Source organism: Priapulus caudatus, unplaced genomic scaffold (assembly GCF_000485595.1).
Source record: "Priapulus caudatus unplaced genomic scaffold, Priapulus_caudatus-5.0.1 Scaffold83, whole genome shotgun sequence".
Classification (NCBI taxonomy): Eukaryota; Metazoa; Priapulida; class Priapulimorpha; order Priapulimorphida; family Priapulidae; genus Priapulus; species Priapulus caudatus.
The window spans coordinates 30,673-50,537 of NW_014577144.1; the positions used below are offsets into that span (position 1 = coordinate 30,673).

The window sequence follows — 19,865 nt, forward strand, 5'->3', positions numbered from 1 at the left end:
GTTGTTGATGTTATAGCTATATATGGAACTCACGATCTGTCTTGATGCGCAGGGAGGTTCGAACAAGTGCGAACAACGTCGCGTTGAACATCACCGTACCATCGCTGTTCAGCGTCATGTTCATCGTGACAAGTTTCTACAAAAAACAAGAGATGTGCAAAAAAAAAACACGACAAGTGGCATATCGTCATCAATGCTGCGTATCAGTTATCGCACGATATATATATATATAATATATATGCATATATGCAGATGTATATATATCAGAAGTAGATAATAGGGAAGGAGTGTCACTTCAATAAACATGGGAAATTCGTCATTTACTAGCCTTAGAATACCTACGATTTACTACGCGTAACTCAACCAACTTGAGCTCAAATCGTACACAGTACATTCGCCTAGCATCTATATGTTAATATATATATGTTAAATAACTAATAACTACATTTAAATATAAGTTAAATAACTAATATGTTAATTACACTTCTTATACATGTTATATGTATAAGAACCTACCTTGCAGGCAGTTCTGTGGGGACAGAGCTTTCCAAACCCAAGAGGTGGCTGAATTTTTCGCAACAGTGCTACTACATCCAAGTGCTTGATTCTCCCCCTAAAATGTGAATTCAACAATAATGAATGTATAAACACCCATCACAAGACAGATAAGAAGACCGAGAATCAGAACGTTGAGTTAGACCAACACAAATGTCGATAGGGTCAATCCTTAGTTTAGACAATGGGATTATTTAATTGTTAAGTGTGCACCTAATAAATAAATCAAGAAGAAAAGCAAATTAATAGATGCTCTTAAACGCAATGACTAGCTTATGCTCATAGGGTCTATGTCCCCCAGAGTACTGCCAGAACGTACCCTGGGTACGGTCCGGTATACCGGAACGTACCCTGGTCACTATTTGCTATGGTTAGGTTTAGGGTTAGGGTTAGAGTTAGAGTTAGGGAGTAGGCGTAGGCGACTCCCTAGAATCGTTAGTGGAGTAGGCGAGGTACAGTCCAGCATATTAGATAGTACCAGGGTACGTTCCGGTATACCGGACCGTACCCAGGGTACGTTCCGGCAGTACCCTGGGGAACATAGACCCTCTCCTAGCTTATAGTAATCAAAAGAATTCCCAAATTGGAAAGAACTTACTTAGCACCAGGATCATACTCTGACCAAAGGAGATAGGACTTACTTAGCACCAGGATCATACTCTGACCAAAGTCTCACAAATTCATCCAAGTGATGGGGACCCAGAATGGACCAATCACGTGTCAGATAATCAAAATTATCCATGATGACTGCCACAAACAAGTTGATAATCTGAAATCAAGTGGTTCCCGTTTCATTAACCCCATTTAATTGACTAATCTAACTAATCTCACTTTGACTTATCTTCAGACAACCTTAGTTAAACGTTATACTTTCTGCATCCACTATACTGTGAGCTGTAAATGAAGAAAACAACTTCTAAGAGCCGCGCTAGGCGGGACTGCTATACGAAAAGCTAATAACTACAGGAGCTAGGAGCAGGAGCTAAGAGCAGGGCTTCCCGAGGGAAGTCGTCGCCCGCGGACGCACCAGGAACGAGCAGATCATGTAGAATGTGATGAAGTAGATGTAGCAGAAGGCGTGACCGCACGGCTGCGGCTCACTCAGCTTGTTGTCGGAGCAGCGCGCGTTGATGCACGACAGCATGATCAGCTGCCACGCTTCGCCCGTCGCCGAGCGAAACAGCACGAGCGTCGCCATCGGAAACGTCTGGAAGTTGTTGTTGCGGTTGATGTGGCCGCTGTCGTCGAGGTTAAACTTGCCGAACACCTGTGGGGAGATTCACGAACGTTCACATGTTGAATGTGATTAATGTAATTTTTATGTAATAATTAATTGTACATCATGTTCAACGTAATTAAATTTCTTCACAAATAATTCTCAGGAAATTTGGGTTCATGTGATGATGACCAAATGCTTTAACCCTTGGATTACCCAGATAAACATCGTAAGATTAATTATTTCCACCTCGTACTGCGGTTAAATACCTGGGTTTTACCTGAAGTTAATCACCTAGGTTTTATCTGGAGATAATTACCTGGATTTTAGCTGTAGTGAATTAAGTAGGTTTTACCTAGAAGCTAATATTACCTATGTTTACCTAGATCTATGTGTTTTACCTGGTGTTAACTACCCGAGATTCACCCAGCATTAATTACCAGCGACTAATTAATTACCTGCATGCCTACGACAGCGTAGATGAAGAACAGCATGACGATGAGCAGGGCAACGTAGGGCAGCGCCTGGAACGACTTGATGAAGGTCCACAGCAGCGTGCGTATGCCCTCACCCTTACTCAGCAGCTTGACAAGACGCATGACGCGAAACAGCCGGAAGAACGTGATGTTGAAGGCAAAGTCGTTGCCGTCCTGGTTCTCGCTCACCTACATTGTACATGAAAGCACACATCAGCTGTTTACACACGTTTACACGAGTGCATATTGCGTAGACTCTTAATTTTGCGGTCAAACAAAGTAAATAGTGAGAGGTGGGAATAATTGGGCTGTATGGCAGAAAGTTGTTTACACGTTTACAGGAGTGCGTATAGCATATAGCGTAGACCAACATGGCTCGTAATTTTATGTTCAAACAAAGTAAAGAGTAAGAGGTGGAAATAACCCATATGGCAAAAAAAAGGTTTTATTATTGATTCTTGAAGAATGCGATTAATAAAATGAAAAAAAGCTACCTTCTCTACGATGATGTCGATGATACTGCCCAGAACGATGAGAAAGTCGAACACGTTCCAGGGATCGCCAAAATAGTTGCGGAAGCGGAACGCCATCAGCTTCAGGATAAACTCAGCGATGAACACCGTCGTGAAAAACAGGTTGAGGATCTTCAGTCCTTCCTCGTACTTCTCTGGCTGACCGTGAAACTGTCGCAGAGAAAGCCGGATTAGTGAGTGGAAGAGAGCAGGATTAGAGAGTGGCAGAGAATTGGAATAACAGATTGTGGGAACCAGACTGGAGAAACAGGTTGGGAGAACTGGACTACGACGTGAATCGTTCGTACAACATCAAAGGGATTACGGTACAACACATTTGCGGGTGAAATGAACGAATAAAATATCAGAATGAAAATGAGAGCGAGTAACAAATTAGAACTGTCGCTACATCATTCACTCACCTTCATCGCTAATGCGATCGTGTTCAAGAGAATCATGACAAATATGGTGTACTCAAACCAACGTGACGTCACCACCCACCACACCTTGTATTGGAACTTGTTTTCTGGGATGTAGCGCTTGATGGGCTTTGCTTTCAGCGCAAATTCCACGCACTTTCTCTGAAAGGACAGATCACGAGACATATAGCGTGACAAATGACAAATGCTCTAGAATTTTACTTCGTGGCATACAATGATGACTTAAAATATGCTTATGATAAGGATAATAATAATAATAATAATAATAATTGTAATAATAATCAGCACAAAACTCTGTATTGAATCCCTATGTCTTAGGTTGGGACACGGCCAACCCAGAAGCCACCGGCTAATGCCATGATCCACTTTGATAATAATAATAATAATAACAATAGTAATAATAATAATAGTAATAATAATAATAAGCACAAAATTCTGTATTGAATCCCTATGTCTCAGGTTGGGACACGGCCAACCCAGAAGCCACCGGCTAATGCCGTGATCCACTTTGATAATAATAATAATAATAATAATAATAATAATAATAATAATTAGGAGATAATACCTGGTTCTTGTCCAGCTCACAGTTTTTGTACTCCTGCTCGCCCTCGCTCTGGAATGTGACGATGACGAAGCCGACAAATATGTTCACCATGAAGAACGCGATTGCGATGATGTAAGCGACGAAGTAGATGGCCACCGCCGGCCGGTAGTCCTTGATCGGGCCCATGTTCTCCGCATGAGAGTCAATCGATGCGTAGAGAAGGCTGACAGTCAATGGGAAAAATCACTGACACCTTCGCACGACTCTTGTACAAGCATAGATAGCAACCAACCAGTTTGCACGTGTAATGCATTCGAGTAATAACAGTGACAGTGAAACTATAATGTCAATTTTATTCAGAGAGTATCGAGATACTGAAGTCTTCAAATGATGACTGGAAAGAGCCTATATACAGTCCTAACATATTATACATCTCTTGAACTCATGTTGAATGTGTGTGAGACAAACGATGGTAAACGTACAACGGCCATCCTTCGAATGTCGTGACGGTGAATAATGCCAGCAGAGCATTACTGACGTGATCAAAATTGTAGTCACTGTTGGTCCACTCTCTGTCGGCCACCTCTGGCTTGTTAATATCACCCTCATTGTACTCGAAAAATTGTCCGCTGCAAGAAAATTGTGAAATGAAGTCGAAATAAACTTTCACATTATCTTTTGCTCTATTATCTTTCAAATGTTCTCTTCAAATGACTTCCTAATCTGACATGTAGAAATGATTAAAACTAGCAGTTTTTAAGCTGTATTCACACAGGTAGCAGATTCAGTAATCACTTATACAAAGAAAAACACACTTTCCAAATCATTCGAAATTAGCACGAAGGCCACTACCACATCTTCTCAGAAGCAATTAAGGAACAGGAACTTTGCAGTGTCAGATTATATACTCACACACACGTCTCCTCCGTCATTTTCGATGGATCTGAGCACTGGAATAGCTTGCCCTGCAAGACATTGTAGTGTGCTCACATTGTGACAACGTTGTACTGGACAGTCGACACAGTACACCCTTCTACATGACATTACCCACAAAATGTTCATTAATCAATAATGGGAAATTTGACATGGCTAATAAAGAGTGACGGCATTATCAGACATGATCGAATTTCATTGCTACTAGATTACTATATACAGGTTGGATGACCTTGAATTCACCTTGAACAGCTGAACACCTATGCAGGCGAACATGAACTGCAGCAGAAACATGACGAGCATGATGTTACCGATGGTTCGCACCGCCACGATGACGCACTGAACAACGTGCTGCCGAACAAACAAGAGAACATCACATAAACACCGTAGAGCCACAGACGCCTACTGGGAAATAGCTACGGCACACAACCATTATGAGCAAGCTTCTGATATAAGTGAAATATCTAGCTAAACTTTGGTGTTACTGTTACTAAAGCATTTCATCTCGAGCCTCCACAAGAATACGGTATACTATGCATAATTCTTTAAATACAAACTGATTAGAAGAAGGAAGGCAAATGTAGCTACGAACGGATGCTAACACAACTCTGTTGCCTGTACTTTGCACGCGCATGTGTTGACTGATAGCAGTCTGTATGAAACAAGCACAAACCTTGAGCCCCTTTGCTCGATTGATAGCCCTGAGAGGACGCAGAACTCTTAGCATACGTAGAATCTTGATCACGGAGATGAAGTCCCTTGACGAGAAAAAAGATGTAGCCATGATGTGAACACGACAATGATGATACAGAGAGCATCAGAGAATCTGAGTAGAAATGCGGAGTGCATGCAGTGGTGTGATTAAGTTATCATAAACTGAGAGCTTCTCTGTGCTGAACGACTCGTGAAATACAAATACACATCTAATACAATACGTGCAGTGTAATTAGTATGTATGCATACACACTGCAATATTATGATCAACCTGATATACATGTACACTGACAAGTTACATTAGATACTCCAAAAGATTACAAAGCCTAATAATCTATACATAATTTTAAAATGCCAATTAGTTAGTTAATAATTTCTTATTCGACAGAATATATGCAGGTGCAAATTAACGGGAGTCCGGAGTCAAATACTCCCCGATTTACTGTCGGACTCCCTGAAAATTCTGCGATACCAACTAGTTCGTTCCGTAACACGGCCTAGCAGAATTACCGTATTTTTTCAGCTAATGTCCCAATAAAATTTGGCAGACGTGCAACTGCATGAATCTTAAAAATAAGCACATGCGTTATTGTTAATATCTTTAATTTTGAACCTCAGACTGCGGACAGGGAGTCCGTTGGACTCCCGTGTTCAAACGTTAATTTCTGCCCCTGTATATACAGTGGATATTCTTAAGTCATCATTGCTACAAGTGAAGAGTATTGTGATATTACATTCAATCAAAGTAACTGGTTAAATAAACGTAGCAACTGAGACGTACAGGGCAGGAAATAGTTCAACGATTGAATTTCATGAAACACGTACAACATTATAAACCCATTTACACTAAACATCTTTATCATGTCTTGGGAAGACCGATATACACATCCATAGAGAAAGTACTATAGTGATCAGCTTGGATCAGTGCACACACACAAGGGTGACATGAACTTAAAATATAGTATATATACTAAAAAAACTACTTTGGGATAGATTATATATATATGTATATATATATACATATATATGACATGTAAGGATAAAAGTGCATAGATATTAACAGCTGTACGTATTATACGTGGATGTTACACGGTGCAATCTCTATAGCTACTCCGCTACTTTTAACTTAGCCATGCCTGCGTAACTCACCAAGACAGCTATAGTCAGCACAAGGTGGCCAGCAAAACAAGCTTTCAGTTACATCAGTCTTACACCAACTAGTATATCACCAACACACTCGTGTTGCGAACAACAACACCATAGAGTGTCTATATAAATCGTTTATAATTTATGAAGGTCGTATTGCAATTAGCATGGAGTCACATGAACGTGACTGACTGTAAAGCATCAACTCATATTTGTTAGTAAGAGTAAACATTAATAGACCGATCTCTAGCAAAGTGCATTTGATTCTGAATTTTCATCTGAGGCATCAAATGGCAAGTCGTATTATCTTCATTTATTAGTAATTACGTAATGGAATAGAGCATTATGACCATTTATATTATTTGCCTTGACAGTAAGTGATTACGTGTGCAGCACATCTAGTAGTAAAGCACTGGGGGGCAAAATCAAGAAAACTGCTAGAATCATTGAACACGTAACAGTGCCAACTGAGAACTAGACAGAGTTCTAATTACGTTTCTAGTTTGTTGTTACTGGAATACAGGAAACGACATTACTCTGCATTCATAGTGACGACGGATTATATCTCAATAGTCAGTAACAAATTGCAAGCATCACGCAGCATGAATTCGTTGCAAGTCGCAAGTACAGTACAATAAATATATTTGTATTTTGTCATTTTTGAATAAATTTGTCATTTGAATAAATTTGTCATTATTAGCTCCTGATAATACTAAACAACCTAAAACTACCTCGGGTACATATATGTAGTACCTGATACGAAAACGACCCTTCGTGCGTTAATAACAATTAAGTTGCAAGTATCATACATGATTATAATTAGTAATGAGTAACAAGTAATAAGTAACTATATATGTATATATATATATATATATATATATATATATATATATATATGTATATAACATACAGTATATTATAGCGTGAAGGGGCTGAGAGAGAGAGAGAGAGAGAGAGAGAGAGAAAGAGAGAGAGAGAAAGATGAATACTTACGACGTGAGGCCCATGGAGAGGAAGGAGACGACAACGACGAGTACATCCAGCATATTAAACACGCTTCTGCAGAACGAGTCTGGATGCAGCACGACTCCGTACGTTATCAACTGAAACCATGCGATGGCCAAACACGCCTTAGGATCACGATCAAAAACACGATCGTCGGCTTGCATTCCTCGAATTAGTTTGGAAATGCGAAATTCTAAGCCTTGGCTTATAGGTGAAAATTTTGCTCAGAAGAAAATAATATGAGATATCATACATACAAAAAGCAAATATTTGAATAACTAAGGGCATATCCATAATATTGACCTATAAAGGCATACCTTTATGACAATTTCAATTGTGAAAAGTGTCGTGAAGAAGTAATCAAACTGATTCAACACCTGTAAACATGAATTAAATGATAGGTGTATATATTAATATATACAGTGGTTTTCATAGACATATTATGATTTAATGAATAATTAGTCATAACAACATATAATAATAAAACAGTAATAATAACAATATTAATAATAATAATAATAATAATAATAATATTAACAACAACAACAATAGTGTATATTTAGTCATTCTGTATTTTACCTTGTTTCGGACAAGGTAAACTTGTGTGGGATCTTCACACGCCAAGAGTGCACTGGACACCATAATGCAAGCCAGCACAGTGTTGCCAAAGTACTTGTGTGTGCACACCTTATGTGTGAATATTCTAAATCTGCACGAGAAAACACAACGTTAGCATGAGGTTCACGACTGCTCTCTCAGAAGGCGAAAGAAAGGAACAACGCTGAATTTTGTTTAATTGTAACAATCATTTTTGCACACAAACGTCTGTGCACTCTCATCTCACAGTTAATTGCCAGAACCCCATCAACCGTTAATTAATGTAGCAGGGACAGAAATAGTTCACAATACAAAAAACAGGACATTTTTACCATAATTAACGTAAAACTTTATTACATCACGAGTGAATAATAACAGATCTATTATTATTCACTCCTGATTATATTATAATAAACTTATTTTATAATGTAAAACTTCATCCGCCGACACACGACGGCGCCCGAATTCCGTCGTGACGTCGTCGCTGCCCACTCGGACTTACTTGTTGTCGGGTTCGAAGACAAACAGTGACGAGTAGGGCGGGATGGGCTTCTCCTTCGTCTTGACTTGCAGCTGTGAGAGACGCCTCGGCCTGGCACCAGTGTACCCCGTCGTAGACGTCTCCTCTGCCTTGTCCTCTGCAAGAGACAACACGCACGGTTACCCGTCTCTCCCACGGCTCACGCGCAAGCAGTTCTCCAAAGGTATATCGTACGATCTCGACCATCGAGTTTGTAAAACGCAAGTGGAGAGCACTTACTACGTACGTACGTACTACCACTCAGGTTTTGATTTAAGTAGTGTTGTAGTTTGCTTTAGTAGTGTTGTTAAGTATTTTTGCTTAATAGTGTTGTTAAGTAGGTTTGCTTAAGTAGTATTGCTTAAGTAGTGTGTAGTTAAGGTAGTGTTCGTAAACTAACTGATCTGTCCCTGAGGAATCATGACGATACATATTATTGCGCATAAACGGCAAAAGTGTTGCCGTTGCTGCTTCATCTTGTAATAATAATGCAGCGGAGAGTTTTCCAAGTGTTCCAGGGAGAGCCAAATAGACTGACACGATTAATAGTAGGTTTGCTTTTAGTGCATCAATCCGGCCTTGCACTTAAAATGCGAGTTCAGTACGCGAGCACCGATTGATACGCAGCGTGCCTCGGATGCCATCTGACTGTCTGACATCCGACTCTTGACTCAATAGCAAAAACGTCATAGTAATCAAAGCGCGAGCTGCGCATACTTCTGCTGTGACAGACGCTCATTAAACCAGCCGCTTGCTGGTGAACACGCGCATGCACGCACGCACGCACGCACGCACGCACGCACGCAGGCACGCAGGTACGCATGCTCGCACGCATGCACGCAAGCTTGCACGCAAGTTCGCACGCACGAACGCACGCAGGCGAGCTAGAATGATATCTGTAACCACGGTCCCCATCTAGCCACTACTACGTCCTGCTCACATATGAAATGAGAGCCAAATCCCAAGATGAAAGCAATTTATTTATGCTAAAAACTCAGGCGTAACTCCCGAGCACTGCTCCGCGCACGAGTGACTACTAATTAGTCAGCTCAGATCTATGATGACGCGTGGCTGCGAGAAGTACATCTGGACAGAGTAACACACAACCCCCACCCCCAGCAATTCATGCCACTGAGGAAATATCACGGTGAGGAAAATATCCGAGGAGAATATCGTGTAAACCAGCTACGTACGTAGAGCCATGACTCGCCGAGTGGACCAACACTCGGCCGCACGAAGATACACTTTCCTCGATCGTTTGTAGTGCATAAGATTACACGAGCAAATGCCATTAGACATTTACGACTGACATTCTCACACAGTCTACTCAACTCGTATGAAAGATAAAGGGACGCATGCTATAATAAGTGCACGTCAACAGTATAGGTGGCTACGAAACATCAACTGTGTCGCAGCAGTCATATTGTGCGTAAAGGCCATCATCCAACTGTAAATGAGTGTATCACATGAGCCGGAGATATCACCATGATAATGCACTCACACATGCATCAGATGCGGCCAACATGCATTGCACACGTTTCGATGAAGAGCAGAAACGATGCCTTCGTTTCGTCGTCAAATAGAAGAAATTCCGATGAGGATGATAACGAATTTTGCAATTTTACCAGAGTTCTTGTCCTGAATATTGCCAGTGCCATCTACTTGCCGTGGTGGTGCTCCATTCTCAGTAAACGTATCCGTCGACCTACAACAGATTCTTAAAATTAAAACAAACTGACCCAAACAGACTGAAGGATTGCAAAATTCACACATATATGCAATTGAATAGATTCCCCGATTATTAAGAAACCCTTGCATTGAACTACTTGTGAATCATATAGCACTGGGTATCCACGATACATACACGGTGTACATAGCTACGTACATCTGTTTTCAAATTATTTAATCAAATGTTGGATTAAATTGGGGGTAAAATTGAAACAGAAACTAACATAATTGTAATGAAATGGAACGTAATATAATGAAACAGAATGTGACGATTATATATCGACAGAGCAAACCGCTCGATCGGCCCTTACTCAATCTCAATGTTGACTTTCAGCGCATCAGAGCTCTGGTTTTCTCCTTTCGCATTCTCCTTCTCCACCTCTAGCTTCTCAGCCGATTCAGCCTTCTTCTTCTCTTTCTTTCCCTTCTCGTCCTTCTTATCCTGCTCCTCTTGCTTCTCTATGCTGGTGAGACTCTCAGCATCAGCCAGGTTATCCACGGCAATAGCCAAGAAGACATTCAGCAGAATATCTGGACAATCGCTTAAGGAAGTTCCCCAGAAATACAGACGATTCGACGCTATTCGATACGATTATTCTGATGACCAGAGGCATTTTGTTACGTACATTAATTATCATCACAAGTTACAAATCACACACAGGAAACATAGGTATGCTTGGCAGAAATTATTGTACTTACTTGACAACTGGCAAACGCAAGAAAAACAGTGCCATATGTGCCACAGTGCCACGTATATATGTCATATATAAGAGTTATCAACTGTGTACAGTAAAACCTGTGTTGATGCTCACCTCTACGGAATAAACATCTAACCGTGAAGAAAGATTTTTGGTTTCCTTTGATTGATCTACAAATAGGTTCGACTGTATATATATACGGGTAACGATGAATGTAAATTATCACACGGCACACGCTGATAACAGCTTTCAGTTTTGGTTTGCATGAACAGGATACAGTTGCCACATATGAAGAGCACTATGAAGTAGAGACTGACTACACCACCTACACCGCCGATTCCGTCGTACGCCTGAATCCCATCGTACATTACTGCGTTCCAATCCTCACCAGTTAGGATCTGTGAAGAAAAAAAACATATTTGGCTGGTAAATCCCCCAAGTACACATATAGCACGCTCACATAAAATAGACAAAAGTGTAAGTGTGTGTAGATTTGCAGGTTTTGTGCATTACAGCCTTCTAAAAACATCTCGCAGAAAATATTTGCTACGTTTACTCACTAACTGCTTACATATCGTGCCGATTTATTTCAATGCAACTGTATACTGATTACATGCATAGTCACAAATCTGAACGTGAATTGTTCTGGCAAGGTAAGTGAATGGGACACACGCTCGCACGCACGCCCGCACGCACGCACGCACGTACGAAACCACGCACGCACGCACCCACGCAAGCACGGACACACACCTGGAACACTGTGAGCAGAGCCTGTATGAAACTGTCAAAGTTACTGCGTGGCGTTCCATCCGCAAAGTTGAATTTGCCTCCGAACAGTTGCATGCCGAGCAAGGCAAAGATGAGGATGAAGAGAAACAGCAGCAGCAGCAGACTGGCGATGGAGCGTAGTGAGTTAAGCAGAGATGCCACCAGGTTACTCAGCGACTGCCAGTACCTATCACAGAGAGAGAGAGATAAGTTAGCACTTCATTAGGAGCTGAAATTAGGTAGCAATTACTTACTTCGTAGTTCACAATGAACATGTCTGTGTTTGGAAATCATTGATGTGGAATGAAATACCTTAAATGTATTTAGATACAGGATGCCTAATAAGCTTTAAGCAAGGCAACCAACACGCTCAACAATACTGTGACGTTTGTCACTTGACACTGTCGCTGTCAAGCTTGTAGAAACATCACAATGGTACACGTCAACACATGCGTAAAAACAACAGATTAATTCCCACGGATTCAGACGTATAGATGGACAAACAAGACAAAACGGCCTTCACGGATAGAACACTTCGCGAATATGACGCCTCGCGAATTCTAGCGCGTGAGCCTGCCTTCCTTTCCACCGCTCCCCGGTAAAAACACGGCGGCCGTCGGCCACCGGTGTTATCAGTCACCTGGTGAACTTGAAGACGCGGAGGAGGCGCACGCATCGCAGCACACTGATGCCGAGCGGTGGCATCACGTGCTTGAAGATGAGCGCCGACTCAACGATGCTGCCGAGGACGATCGCGCAGTCGAAGCGGTTGAACTGCGACACAAAGTACGACTGGAAGCCGAGGCTGTACATCTTCACGATCATCTCCAACGTGAAGCCGGACAGGAACACCAGGTTGGTGACGGCTGCAACACACAGAGCGACGCGAGCGTCCGAGCGAAGAAATCCGATCTCGAAGCACGTACATCGATATCTAACACGGCATCTTCCGTCACGCGCTGGGATGGTGCGACGCTAAACGTTATTGAAAACCAGTGAAGTGCATTGCACATCGTCCGCTGACATGTTACAGCTAAGCTCGATTGAGTGTCATTGCTATGCCTTATGATCATTTAACTACACGGTTTGCTCAATGTAGCAGGAATATAGGTTGACATGCTCCAAATAGCATGCAAACCGATGGTAGTGATAAAAGTTTTTGACATATATATATTTTTTCAAATTTAACTAAATTTGAAATAAATTTGAATTATTATTTAAGATTTAAGATTTTTATTTAACTTAATTTATTTTAAGTGATAAATTCGTCATTCTCGTTCAAAACAACTGTCTCAGTATCAGAACAACGCGTGTCACCAGAATTACGGCGACTCCGCCGGCGCCACCTACTCTGCAGCTGGTCGAGCCACGGCGGCTGGTTGTGATGCTCGGACGCCTGCACGGCCGTGTTGAGAAACACCATGATGATGACGATCCAGTAGAACGCCTGCGACTTGACTGCGCGCCGACACATCCGCCGACAGCGCTTGTTGATGCGATGCAGCTCGGCGCTACAGCGGAAAACGTGGTGAGATGGCGATCTTCAACAATGAAGACGTAGCAACGCACGTTCTCATCGACTAAGAATAGAATTAATTATAACAACGGCGATAACAGCGATGATGGAAATGATATGAAAGATGATGACAACTCTCATCTATGATAACACTGATTACAGCGACAATGAAAACGACAACAGTGATGATAACAATAATAACAATGATAACAATGATGATAACAATTCTAACAATGATGATGACAATGATTATAATGATGATGACAACTCTTATCTATCATAACACTAATTAAAGCGGCAATGAAAATGACAACAATAATGATAACAATAATAACAATGATAACAATAATCTATACTATAATTTGGCTAATCTTGTGTGCGTGTGTGTGTGTTTGTTTGTCCTCGCTTTTCGCCCTGATTTGTCACTCAATCGCGCTAACTGAAGATATATTCAGAATCACCACGTCTGGGAGATGGTTCTGGCTGAGAAAAAAATTTAAAAAAGTTTAAGTATTAAGTCAAAAATTCGAAAAAATGCTATTCGTCAATAGATGGCAGTGCGTACAGCAGATCCACATCACATACGTGGGAATTACACTACGTCTCTTGACTGCCGCCGTATGAGCATATTCAGAATCACCACGTCTGGGAGATGGTTCTGGCTCAAACAAAAATCTATTCCTCAATAGATGGTGCTACGTCTCAGATCCCCCCCCCCCTACTGCAGATTCCCCCCTGCTCACTCTGCTTTGACGTACACCGTACTGACACAGTAGTCAGTGGCCAGTAGCTGTGCCAGTGTTCTGTTGTACCTAGTGCAGTGGTTTTCTTTTCAGTTACATGAAATATTTAACTTTATCTGTGTCACTTACATGGAGTTTATATTTAAAGACAACATTTGCTGGTTCCACGGGTATACTTTCTGCTAGTGATAACAATGATTATAATGATGATGACAATGATTATAATGATGATGACAACATGTATCTATCATAACACTGATTAAAGCAGCAATAAAAATGACAACAATAATGATAACAATAGCCGCGTTCACACGTAGCCAGAAAGTCGGTATTTAGCGTTCACACGAGGCAAAATGCGCGGTCCAAGAAATACGGAATCTAAATAGATTCGGTATTTGTTGAAATACGCGGCTTCCCAGATGCCGAATTATTTGCCGTGCTTGAGAAATTCTGAATCTCTTGGACCGCGTATTTCTCTCGTGTGAACGCTAAATATCGAATTTCTGAAGCAGTGTATTTTATAGGCGCTCGACAGTTCCAGTGTAACGCGAGTGGAAGTGTAGGCCAACTATGCACTGTCAGAATCAGAATGCCTCTACATCATGTTAAATGAAAGGCACATACATCTTTTTGTGTAGACATATCACCCAGTTAAATTTACTGATGTCAACGTGAGCATTAATTGCTGCAATTACATGGAGAAGATATGATTTTGAGTGTACCGAGTTTAATAACTAATTTCATATAAATTAAAATAACTGCTCTAATACATCATCGCAACCTCACACACTTGACACTATTGTGTATCCAAATATAGGGACACAACACACGGTTGCCCATCTCTATGTTACAGCCATCTTCGAGACGAACACATGTTATATGACAGCCTCAACAACCGCACTGTAAAAACATCCGTAAAATTCATTCTTATCGAAGAAGCGCTGGCGGATTTTTATCCGCCAGTCATGGAAGCGAGATTTGAAAAGTTTGATTCTAGCAGCGGTTAATAATGACATTATTATATTAACATTTGCCACTATTAACCCCCGATTCCAGTATTTAATACGGCATGATGCGGGAGGCTTTGGTGTGCGATTGAGGCAGCAGCCGCAGCGCAACAACAGACAGACGCAAGACTCGCTGCTCGCGCGTATTCCGACCAATCCACTTTGTTAATCATCGTCTTGCGTCTCTGTTACAGCCTCTCGTCGCTCGTGGCGGCCGTGTTTTGCAACGCGCTAACGTTTTTGGTGTCGCACGCTCGCGATTGCTGCTGTACAAGCTTGCACTTCATTCCCCCCTACTTCTCATGCCCTACTCTCTCTCTCTCTCTCTCTCTCTCTCTCTCTCTCTCTCTCTCCCTCTCTCTCTCTCTCTTTCTCTCTCTCTTCTCTCTCTCTCTCTCATGCTCTCCCTCGCTCTCTCTCTCTCTCTCTCTCTCTTCCGTCTCTCTCTCTCTCTCTCTCTCTTCTCTCTCTCTCATCTAAACCTGCTTTCGTGGCCAGCGACCGCGTCGCCACGTTACAATATTTCCCAACACCATCCTTCCTTGAGTCTGCGTCAGCTGGTCTAGCGTCGCTGTAACTCGCTCTCCCGCTCCTGCTGCCTCGTGATCGTCTCCGTCAGAGCCTGCAGAAACAAGACACCATCCTCAGCTCTGACGCTCACCACGGCTGTTCGTGCTTACCTCCTCGCCCTCTCCCCTCCCTCCCCTACCTCCTCCTGTGTTACCTCCTCCTCTCCCTGCCCTAACCTCCCTCCTGTGCTACCTCCTCCCTCTCCCTGCCCTACCTCCTCCTGCTTGTACCTCCTCCCCTCTCCCTGCCCTACCTTCCGCTGTGGCTACCTCCTCCCCCCTCTCCCTGCCCTACTCCTCCCCCTCTCCCTGCCCTACCTCCTCCTCTCCCTCCCTGCCCTTCCTCCTCCCTCCCCTACCTCCCCCTCTCCCTGCCCTACCTCCTCCTCTCCTACCTCACCCCTCTCCACTCCCCATACCTCCTCCTCTTCCCTCCCTTGCCCTACTGCCTCCCTCCCTACCTCTCTCTCCACTCTCCCTGCCCTACCTCCGCCCGTCCCCTACCTCCCCCTTCTTCCCTGCCCTACCTCCTCCCTCTCCTACCTGCATCCCCCCTCTCCCCTCCCCTACCTCCTCCTCTCCCTTCCCTGCCCTACCTCCTCCCTTCTGCCTACCTCCTCTCCCTCTCCCTTGCCCTTACCTCTCCCTCTCCCTCCCGTCACTACCTTACCTCTAGCTGGCGTGGCGATGCCACCGCGTTTCGTGTCTGCGCAGCGTCGCGTGAACGTTCTCCACTCTCAATCTTCGCGTCTGCCTCCAGCTGTTCGTTTGCCTCCCTCAGCCTCGCACGAGGACTGAGCGCCGCGGGACGTTATCCTCCCAGAAGGATCTTCACTTCTTCTCCGTCCGCGCCGCTCTCTTGGCGGCCCGCGTTCATGTGGCGCGGTTGATCTGCATGTCAGAGAGCGAGAAAGGAGAGTTAGAGAGGGACGGGGAAGGGGCAGAAGGAGAGCGGTAAAAAAGAGGGATGGTTAAAGGTAAAGGAGGAGCAATGGAGACGGGGAGAGAAAGAGAGGGTAGAAAGGGGAGGAAGGAGGAGGGATAAGAAACGAGGCGATCGGTAAGAGTAAGCAGTAGAGACGACCAAGGAAGACGGGAGAGAAAGAGAGGGTGAGAACGAGGACGGGAGAGAGGCTACGAGAGACTCTACAGTGATCTGTAATTAAGATGGGAGAGGTCCAGAGAGAAGATCCTAAACCTCCTCCCTCACTTCCTCCCTTCCTCACCGACTAGGCGTATCTCTAGGAGACTCTATCCTGTCCTTCTTGAGTGGCCAGGTCTGGCGCGTGTTGTAGCGGTGCTGGGCGGCAGGAGAGCACCTGCGGTAACACTCCTCCCTCCTCCCCTTCCTCCCTCCCTCCCCCGCCCCCCCTCCTTCCTCCCTCTCCCTCCTCCCTCCTCCCTTCCTCACCTCTACGGCGTTTCTCTAGATACTCTATCCGTCCTTCTTGGTGGCCAGGTTGGCCGCGTGTGTAGCGGTGCTGGGCGCGGCAGGGTAGAGCACGCTGTGCGTAACACATCCTCCTCCTTCCTCCTCCTCCCTCCCTTCCCCCTCCTCCTCCTCGCCCCCTGCCTCCCCCTTCCTCCCTCCTCCCTCCTCCCTCTCCCTCCCTCCCTCTCCCTCCTCCCTCCTCACCTCAAGGCGTTTCTCTAGAGACTCTATCCTGTCCATTCTATGGTGGCCAGGTTCGCGCCGTGTGTGCGCGTGCTGGGCGGCAGTAGACACAACCGGCCGGCGTAAACACTCCTCCCTCCTCCCCCTCCTCCTCCTCCTCCCCCTCCTCCCCTCCTCCCTCCCTCCTCTCCCTCCTCCCTCCTCACCTCAAGGTACGCGACGCCCTCCGGCGCCCACACCCGTGATTTTATCTCTTCCACTAACTCCTCACTCCCTTTCCTTCATCGCGTCCACGGACGACAAGCAGCACATTGACAACTGTGAGTGCACCTGGCGCTTCTACCCAATACATTCCAGACAACAAGGCCCTCAGCTCAAACACCCCTACCGCTGCTGTCCCCCCCCCCCACACCACACACACGCATACACACACAGGGTGGCGGGATCTAATAACACTGCGTTTGACACACGTGTGGTCTTACTCGCCCACCAACAAGCAAGCAAGCGCCGCACCAATACTCCAGTGTTCGCACGGGTTCACGCAGTTCCTGTGCGGGAAGCCGTCTTGAATGAATAATTATAGGCCCTCAGCTCGCTGTTGAATCGCCATTACATCCAAACAAGACATCCTCTGGTTATGCGATCGTTTACATGGTAAGCGTTAATCTGAGTATCCTAGCCAGCGCAGAGCCTTTCAATTAAAACACTCCTCTCTCTCTACCACCTACCTCCAGTGCACTGATTTCATGCATATACAATGCTCCAGCGTTTCACGTACGTACGCGCGATCTCTTGCCCTCTCTCTCCTCGACTACTTCTCCACTCCTCTCACTGCTTGCCCTTGTTCGCTCCTATCTCTCTCACGCCGCTCGCTTCTTCTTCTCTCTTCTCTAGGAGACTCCATATCCGTCCTTCTTCGGTCTCGGCCAGGTCCTCGTCGGCTCCCTTGTAATGTTTTGCTTTTGTCTCACCCTTCCTCTCTTCTCTCCTCTTATGCTCTCTCTCTCTTCTCTTCTCTCTCCCGCTCTCTCTCCTTCTCTCTCATCTCTCTCCTCTCTCTCTCTCCTCTCTCTCTCCTTCTTGCTCGGTGCGCCGGTCGGTCTCGCATGCCGCTCGTAGTCATCGCTTAGCACCTTCTCGACCTCTCTTCGCTGCCGCTCTCTCGTAACTCCCTTTCCCTCCCTCTCCTCCCCCCTCTTCCTCCTCTCCTCCTCCCTCTCTCCTGCCCTACCTCCCCTCCTCTCTCTCCCCTCTTCTCTCACCTCTCTCACTCCTCTCGCTCTCTCTCTCTCGCGCTCTCTCTCCTCTCTCTCTCTCTCTCCTCTCTCTCTCTCTTCTGTGTCCCTCACTCTTTCTCCCCCAACTTTTCCTTAATTGAAAATCATAAATCGTATATGCAATGATTTAATTTACAAACTGACGTGACCTAACATAACACTGCCACACATTCACAGCATTCGCTTACTGCTTGCTTTTCAACCACATAATGCGTGGGTCCTCGTCCTCCTCCTCCTCCCCCTCTTCTTCCTCATCTTCAATCGCGTTGCCGTCCTCTGTCTTCTCTCCCCGACCCTCCTCTATGTCCTCAGCCTGCGTGATCCAGTCGAGGTACCCACGCAGGTCTTCCTCCATCTGCTTCTTCTCCCGTAGCTTCTGGAAGTCACCTCTAGCTCTGGCCTTCTCTCTTTCCTTGGAAAACTCACTGCGTGCAAACGAGATAGCATTCCATGTTACGATGTAAGCATATATATGTCATTAATCGTACCATTCCCACATCAGCGTAGCTCTAGTACTATAGCCCGCGTACAGTTGCCGCAGGCAGTACTGCGGCGACTGTACGCAGGCTATATTACTAGAGCTAACATCAGCGGTGAATAATGACAAATATTATCATAAATATTGACAAATTGACCAAAATTGACAAATAATATATGTGATTTGTCATAATTCACCCCTTCCCACATGCATGTTGCTCATTTGACAGAAAAATTATGTTGACAGTAGACAGGTAGATCCAATTCACCACAGATCCCTTAGGTTTGCTACGATTGCGAGTGAATTAATGTTTTATTGCACAATGCGTATCACGAATACATGTATATACATGTACGTAAGTACTGTAATAAAGGCAATAACAATACTACTTAGAATTAGAGGGGGTGAACTATAGAGATGTGCGTCTGTGCATTCACATAGGTCACACGATCTCGGGTAATGGCACATCAACAGACAACAACAGCACGAGCTGCTGCAGCTGTGAAGACAATTGTGCAGCGAAAAGTGGAATTAACGCATCATTAATGGAACGCCCGCTTGCGTTTTGAGACTAGTTATAAATTGATAAAACATTCTGGCACATGTGGTAATCCCCCAAGCACTCACACGCCAGCGACCCCCATCCACCCACACATACGCACATGTCCATGTGAGCGTGCAGACACACAAACACGCACGCATGCACACACACACACAAACACGCACGCACGCACGCACGCACACACACACACACACACACACACACACACACACACACACACGACACACACACACACACACGACTACG

General features: G+C 44.4%; 1 protein-coding gene across 1 annotated transcript in view; it reads right to left on the reverse strand.

Annotated features, from left to right (window-relative positions):
• LOC106804687 (muscle calcium channel subunit alpha-1-like) overlaps window positions 1-19,865 on the reverse strand; it is a 55,637-nt gene that overhangs the window by 10,683 nt on the left and 25,089 nt on the right. The window contains exons 9-30 of the mRNA XM_014805964.1: window positions 18,768-19,004; window positions 13,203-13,363; window positions 12,493-12,718; window positions 11,835-12,039; window positions 11,362-11,482; window positions 10,698-10,917; window positions 10,284-10,363; window positions 8,641-8,776; window positions 8,121-8,250; window positions 7,859-7,918; window positions 7,530-7,639; window positions 5,350-5,434; window positions 4,920-5,027; window positions 4,656-4,708; window positions 4,226-4,372; window positions 3,765-3,966; window positions 3,182-3,340; window positions 2,742-2,930; window positions 2,230-2,436; window positions 1,583-1,822; window positions 1,197-1,324; window positions 517-613 (exon numbers count right to left, since the gene is read on the reverse strand). Coding sequence (XP_014661450.1) covers window positions 517-613; window positions 1,197-1,324; window positions 1,583-1,822; window positions 2,230-2,436; window positions 2,742-2,930; window positions 3,182-3,340; window positions 3,765-3,966; window positions 4,226-4,372; window positions 4,656-4,708; window positions 4,920-5,027; window positions 5,350-5,434; window positions 7,530-7,639; window positions 7,859-7,918; window positions 8,121-8,250; window positions 8,641-8,776; window positions 10,284-10,363; window positions 10,698-10,917; window positions 11,362-11,482; window positions 11,835-12,039; window positions 12,493-12,718; window positions 13,203-13,363; window positions 18,768-19,004 — 3,301 coding nt within the window. The remainder of the gene's footprint in view (window positions 1-516; window positions 614-1,196; window positions 1,325-1,582; window positions 1,823-2,229; window positions 2,437-2,741; window positions 2,931-3,181; window positions 3,341-3,764; window positions 3,967-4,225; window positions 4,373-4,655; window positions 4,709-4,919; window positions 5,028-5,349; window positions 5,435-7,529; window positions 7,640-7,858; window positions 7,919-8,120; window positions 8,251-8,640; window positions 8,777-10,283; window positions 10,364-10,697; window positions 10,918-11,361; window positions 11,483-11,834; window positions 12,040-12,492; window positions 12,719-13,202; window positions 13,364-18,767; window positions 19,005-19,865) is intronic.